Genomic DNA, 6,457 nt, shown 5'->3' with positions numbered 1-6,457 from the left:
CTAACGGTTACAAAAAAATACATGAAGCAGCTGTAGTAGAGGTAATAGGAGTCTAAATAATAACATTTTAGACAGATCTTCAAGCTGTTTCTAAACTTCTAGTGTGTTTACAGTAAAACAAAAGTCAAACCAAAGAGGAAATATATATAAATGTGATACCTTTGCCACTCAAAAACATCAGGAACACTTTGGTGTGTGGTTTGTGACTGGCATGTCTATGTGGCTAAAGGCTGTGTTAATTATATTATGTATAAAATAAAACAAAAAGAACTTTGACCAGAACTACAACTTTATTGGATTGGAGAAAAAACAAACAAGAAAAACCCCAAAAGAGTGTAAAGCGTCTGATACTGTAACAGTGCAACAAATCTAACTCCATGTTACACTATTTGTAATGAATGAAAACTACATCTCCTACTACAAATACATAGAATCATGGTTATAAATGCAGCTATTAACATTACTGCCTCTGTTAAATGATGAATTTGAGGTTTTCCATCCTAACCAGACTAGATGGTATTTTCTAACGATACCATGAAAACATAAAGGCTAGTCAACAACAACTGCACAGAAAATAACTACGATACAACGGTTGATGAAGGATAAAGTCATCTTTCAGTGATGTCTTGTTGGTTGGGAGTGGACTGCCCTACCCTGAAAGGAAACACAAATATTTAGTACAGGGAAGTACCAGTACTATGGAAGTATTTTTGATAGTAGTAGTAGATTAGAATACTAGAGTGATACTGTTTGTTGCATTAGTAGGTACTATTATTGGATAATTAAAGATGGTCTTGGAGGCTGTGACATACATTATTGGTGAAAGCTATATAGGTCAAAAATACTTTAAACAACATGAATGGGATGGGCACGTTTGAATCTATTGTGGATTTCCCCCCACATAGTCAAAAGTATAGTCACATAGCCAACAATCCAATTTTTTTTTTTCATGTGCTATGTGCAGAGGTGTTTTTTTTCTGTTCTCAAACTGATCTCCCTGTTGGAGCTCAGTCTGGGGGGAGTTATTTTTTTCTCCTTATCTTTCCTCATGTGGTGCATTTTCCATTGTTATACCTCTCTGACCTGTCTTCCCCATGTGATGTTTTTGTGTAATGTATGTATGGTCGGAGGGTAAGATGGCGCCGCCATTGCGTGCAATAGGTCGGCAGCCTTAACATGAAATTTCCCCTTGTGGGACTAATAACGTTATCTTATCTTATCTTATCTTATCACCTTGAGCAAGCACTTAAAGACAGCAGGAAAGAAAAACTCCCTTCTAACAGGGAGGAACCTGAGGTAGAATCAGGCTTAGCCTTCAACTTCAACCAGTTATTCTTATTATTAACCCAAAGGTTTTGTGGTTTGTTCAGACAGAAATTCCCGAAGCTAAGCTGTGCTGCCATGCTCCTTTTACAGGAGTTGTTCAACCCTTCTAAACAAGCCATCCTTGTTGAAACATTTTTGTTTGTTTATATTTGTTACGGCCCTAGCAGGAAATTGACCTCTTGTGGGTGTGTCCTGGCATCTCTCCTGCCTTAGGTGCCACCCTTTTTGTACAGCTGATGCTAATCAGCTATTAAGAATACTTAAGGCCAGAGAAAGGTGAGCTCTAGTGTCAGGGCCTTGGTGGTATTGTAGCTGTGAGCTGTGTGTGGTGGTTGCTTCTGCTCTGTGGAGAGGGGTCTGTTTTGGTGACTAAACCTTTTTGGACCTTTTAGTTTAGTGACCAACCCCTGGATTTTGATGTTTTCTTTCGTTAAAATATTATAACAGCTTTTCCATCTCTTGTGGTTTAATTACAATAGAAACATTAATGAAACCTTTTAATCTGGCAATTCTGCCTCCCTGTATCCTTTTTTTCAACCCGGACACTTTTTTATTGCTTTACCACATCGCTTGGACAGTTTAGGTGAACATACCAGTTTGTTTAGTCATATTTTTCACAAGCCTTTACACACAAAGAAACACACACAAAAGTAGTACCTAATAGGAAAAGCTAATAGTACAATAGTATAGTTGTGAAAAGTAGAATTATAAAAAGTATCAAATAAAAAATGTTAGAAAACTTAAATGAAATAATCTGTTTGTTTGTTTTTTATCATTCTAATTTTTTAAAGACAAAATAATCGTGTTTTCATTTTGTGATTATATCTCACTGCAGGTTAATAACTGTGAATGGGACTAAAATCATTCATTCAGTTTACATTGTAGTTTCTAGTTTTTGAAGCCTTACCTTTCAAATTATGAGTCTTGTTAGTAATAGCAGTGGTTTAATTACCTTCACATCCTGCAGCGGCTCTGGTACATCATAGATGTGAAGTGAGATATCATCCCTCTGGTTGCTGTAGCTTTTCCTCTTCAAGCACAGCAATATACAAGAAAAAGCTGCCAACAGATCACTGAGTTACTTCATCTTTCATTCAGCCCAAATGTTCAATGAGCTTTTATTTAATTAGATTCATTAAAAAATAACAGCCTTTAAGGCTAGCTGTGGTGACCAGGATAACTTATCTAGGTCATGGTCTAGCGTTTAGTGACTCCATTTATTGTTTTGCATTTATTAATTTTTAGAATTTTTTGAGTTTTCTGGGTTTTTGTTTTTGTTTTTTCCATTCTGTAAGTGTTCTCTGTGTTCCCTTTGTGTTCATGCCATTTACATTGACAGTCCCTTGTCTCATGTCTTAAGTGTGAACCCTTCCAGCTGTGCTCTCCTCTTGTGTCCCATGCATTTTAACCCTGTGTTTTTCTCTGTCAGTTTCATGTCCTCCCCTCATGCTATGTGTGTCTCTTCTCCTGTGCTTCCTCAGGTCGCCGTCTGTAGTTTCCCCGTGTTTTGTTATTAGTTCCAGTTTCTAGGTTTTGGTTCAATTTTGTAAGGTTTTTTGTGCAAGTTGCTACTGCAATAAAGCAGCCTCTCTACGTTTATGAAGTCAGTAGTGTGCAAAAAAACTATAGTAGTTTTCAGGGCCTTTGATCACAGGAAATGATTAAGCTAGGTGGTATCTGCTGTATATACATGTAAATGTGTTAATAATGTCTTTTAAATGGTTTTTGGATGATTATTTTCAAAGTGGTTTGAAATAAGATATCTCCCTCTGCTGTTACTGCAGCTTCTGCATGCGTGTGTCCATTTCAGGTTTTCAAGAGGCCAAGTGTGAAATGGACACAGTGGACCGGAATGTCTATTACACGCTTTGCCATGATATTGGGTTGGACCACAAAATCTACTAAAATTGTAAAATAACAGACTCACTGATTATTAGAACAATGAAGGCGACAACTGACATAGATATGGTGATCAACAGACTGAAAAAGCAGTTGTTTTGTGGGTTGTTGGCAGGCCGAGTGACATCTGGAAAACAGAAAGGACAAAGATAAGTTAAGAAGCATTTATAAGTAGCATGGTGGCACTGGTTAAAGCACTCTTATGCAGGCCAATGTAAACAAAAAAACAAGCCTTTTCTTTCAAGCTTGTGCAAAATCTTATAAAAGAAAGAAAGCAAACTGGGAGAAGGCAAATTGAAAATTGATAACGAAACACACAGGGAGGAGAAAGAAGTGCTACAACCGACGAAAGGCAAGGTCAAGATTACAAGTATCTAAACACATGAAAGTAAACAGTGTAGTCGGATTGGGAGGGTAATGGGTCACAGGCAGCGAAGGAGGTGAAACAAAGCAAGGTCTAAATCGCTACCAAACCGAAACAGGAATTGAGAAACACTAAACAGGAAACTCATATACTCATATAAAAACAGGAGTATGGCTCATGTGATTAGGCAGATGGTCAATAGTGGGTCTGTGACCCTCATAAGGGACAACTCGCAATGGTCTCAGAAATCTGGGACTCTGTCCCAATTAGTCGTAGAACTGATTAAACTTCTCAGATAAGACATGAGACGTCTTTAAGAAACTCAAAGAAGTCCAGTCACTTTTCTTTCCAAGCTCCTTGGTTTGCAGGAGCAAGTCTTAACAGCACACCAGTTTTCCTAAACCAAAACAAGTAGTTTTTGGTAGCTAAATGTTTAGTGTGTGTGTGTGTGTGTGTGTGTCTGTGTGTGTGTGTGTGTGTGTGTGTGTGTTTCGTGCGTGCTGTGTACCTGTTTGTGTGGGTGGTCACAAATTTGAAAACTTACCACATGAACTAATTTCCTTTGTGTTCATAATAGCACTTAGTAATGCCTATTAAGGTCAGACTTAAAAACAAACGTTTGCATGTAATAATCTTGTACTATCACAAGTCAGTATAAGAAGTCGTCCCAAAATTCCTCAACTTTCAAGTTATAATAAAAAAAGTATGGTTTCCGACAGTAACATAAACTACTTACTTGTGTATTTAAGATGTTGTCAGCCATTTGAAAATGTGTATTGAGGCCTAAACACTCACTAATCCAACAGCAATAATCAGAAATAAACTCTTGTACTTACTTGAGACGAGGTTGAAAGTGTCCACAAACTGAGTGCTGCCTCCTCTCTTGATGCCACAGAAGTAAAGCCTGCAGTCCTCTGCTGTCAAGTTTTTAATCACGAGTTTGTTTCCCAGGATTGAAAATTTAGTTTCAAAATCAGGAGAGCAGTAGGTAGAGTCTGCTGTAGAAAAACTGCGGCTGATACATGCTCTGAACTGACTGTGGATCTCCATGTACCAGTGTGTGTCTGATGTCTGATTGGAGCAGGTTAGAGTGACATTGGTCCCCAGCTCTTCTCTGACCTTGGTCACGTTCTCGGCCTCTGCACAGAGCAGAACCACCAACAGGATCATCCACAGGAGAACCATGATCAGCTTCAGCATCCACAACAAGACGGAGTCGTCTGAAAGCAGCTCAGCTCTGATGGACTCTGACACAGAAGTGCTCTGTACTTCCTGCTTGACATGGTGACTTTGGGCAGTGGCACGTCTGATAAAGAAAACCCACAAACACCTTACATCTCTCACAGGATGTTAAACTTTATCGCCTCTGGCTAGCACTTTGCCCTTTGGGTTAAAAGAGACTTTAAATTTAAACAGGTTGTAACAGGTTCTAACAGCTTCCTTCTGCTGTTCTGGTTTAATAACAAGAGCGAGGCTATTTTATTTTCAATATATCTGTGCAAGAAATGAACCAACAGTCCTAAACAAATCATAAAACCATCCTAATAGGTTTCAGCTTCTTATTACTGCTGTGAAGAAGAAACGCTCAGTGCATCGTGGAAATCCCACAGCAGCCTGGGCCTATTGCAGAGTAGGGGAGGGTTCAGGGTCACCTGATCCAGCCTTACATGCTATAGGTCCATATAAAAAGGAACGTTTTAAGCCTATCTTTAATAGGTGTTTGTCTCCTCTATCCAAACTGTAAACTGCTAGTGAGAAAGAAAAGTGTGAAGAACACTGAAGGGTCCTTAATCACCAGAAACGATTAACACTTTCCTGTGACTATTTTCCTGCTTGAAATCCAGTATCTCCCTCTGCTGGTACTGATGTTACCAGTACCAGCAGTACCAGCAGATTACTGTAACTTCAGCATGTGTGTGTATTTGATGTTTTGTGGAGGCTAACCTTGAAATGCACATGGTAAATTGGTATGTCTGGTGCACCTCTTGCCCTGATACTGATTTGAATAAACATTTAATCAGAAGTTCACTGGGGGTCAATTCTTGACTCGTCAATTTTTTCATTGCTCTAAATTGATACTGTCAAGAAGAATCAAAATAAAGCCTGCCACTCTAATGCAGAAGATACACAGTTGTATTCATATTTGCTGATCCAAACAGTCAGAGAGATTCATATTAACCATCCCTGTCTCAGAAGCACAGTGAGCAAGTCAGGAATCTTGGCCTTATTTTGGACTAAGATCTGGATTTTTACAAAAAACATCAACAAAGTTACCAGAACTGTTTTCTATAATGTAAAAGTCTGATCTGAAAAGGGCTCTGAGAAATTGGGAAAACTGTGATGCTCTATTTCAGGATTCAGCAGCAGCAGCAGTATGTGTAGGCACAAAGAAAGAGCTTCCACAAACATGGAAATCTGACCATATTACTCCAGCTGTCTGCTGACCTGAGTCCACACATCTACTCATACACTTAGAAACCCTTTAGTTATCATAGGCTTACACATAATAGCTGTCTGCTTTTGTGCGCGCATGTGTGTGTGTGTATGCTAATTTGTATTGCTTTTACTTCTTTGTTTTTTATTTACAGTGAGACACTGTGGACCTATATAGTTTCTTATGTTTTTATCTCTTGGTGCAGACATTACATGTAATTCAATTTGCTCTGTAAATAAATTTGGCATGTGCATTTTTTTGGTTGGTTTAAACTTGGTTTAGCTGATATAAAGGGTTAATGGAGAGAATTTTGTAAAGGAGCTACGGTGCATCGCTATCCAGTGCAGATGTACTTAGCAGGAGAACTCAAGACAAGACTGCTCAATGAAGTTCCACCATTAATTAATGCTTCAATCATAAATACTATATCTATT

General features: G+C 38.5%; 1 protein-coding gene across 1 annotated transcript; it reads right to left on the bottom strand.

The window, feature by feature from the left end:
- Window positions 1–2,133: 2,133 nt before the first annotated feature.
- Window positions 2,134–4,939, bottom strand: LOC102298551. Its single transcript, XM_005932775.2, has 3 exons — window positions 4,426–4,939; window positions 3,254–3,352; window positions 2,134–2,385 (listed from the first exon to the last, which is right to left on the bottom strand). The coding sequence occupies exons 1-3, from the start codon at window positions 4,787–4,789 to the stop codon at window positions 2,237–2,239; spliced, it is 612 nt and encodes a 203-aa protein (XP_005932837.2). The 5' UTR covers window positions 4,790–4,939; the 3' UTR covers window positions 2,134–2,236.
- Between the last annotated feature and the right edge of the window lie 1,518 nt (window positions 4,940–6,457).

This window comes from Haplochromis burtoni, unplaced genomic scaffold, assembly GCF_018398535.1.
Source record: "Haplochromis burtoni strain Fernald_Lab_line unplaced genomic scaffold, NCSU_Asbu1 Contig_157, whole genome shotgun sequence".
Classification (NCBI taxonomy): Eukaryota; Metazoa; Chordata; class Actinopteri; order Cichliformes; family Cichlidae; genus Haplochromis; species Haplochromis burtoni.
Note: the sequence above shows the minus strand (reverse complement) of the source record. Positions and strands in the feature narration are given on the sequence as shown.

Coding starts and splice junctions, on each gene's coding strand:
- LOC102298551 (XM_005932775.2), bottom strand. CDS start 4,789: ATGCTGAAGCTGATCATGGTTCTCCTGTGGATGATCCTGTTGGTGGTT. Junction 3,353..4,425: donor CACTTTCAACCTCGTCTCAA/GTAAGTACAAGA, acceptor TCTGTTTTCCAG/ATGTCACTCGGCCTGCCAAC. Junction 2,386..3,253: donor CTTCATTGTTCTAATAATCA/GTGAGTCTGTTA, acceptor ATCTGTTGGCAG/CTTTTTCTTGTATATTGCTG.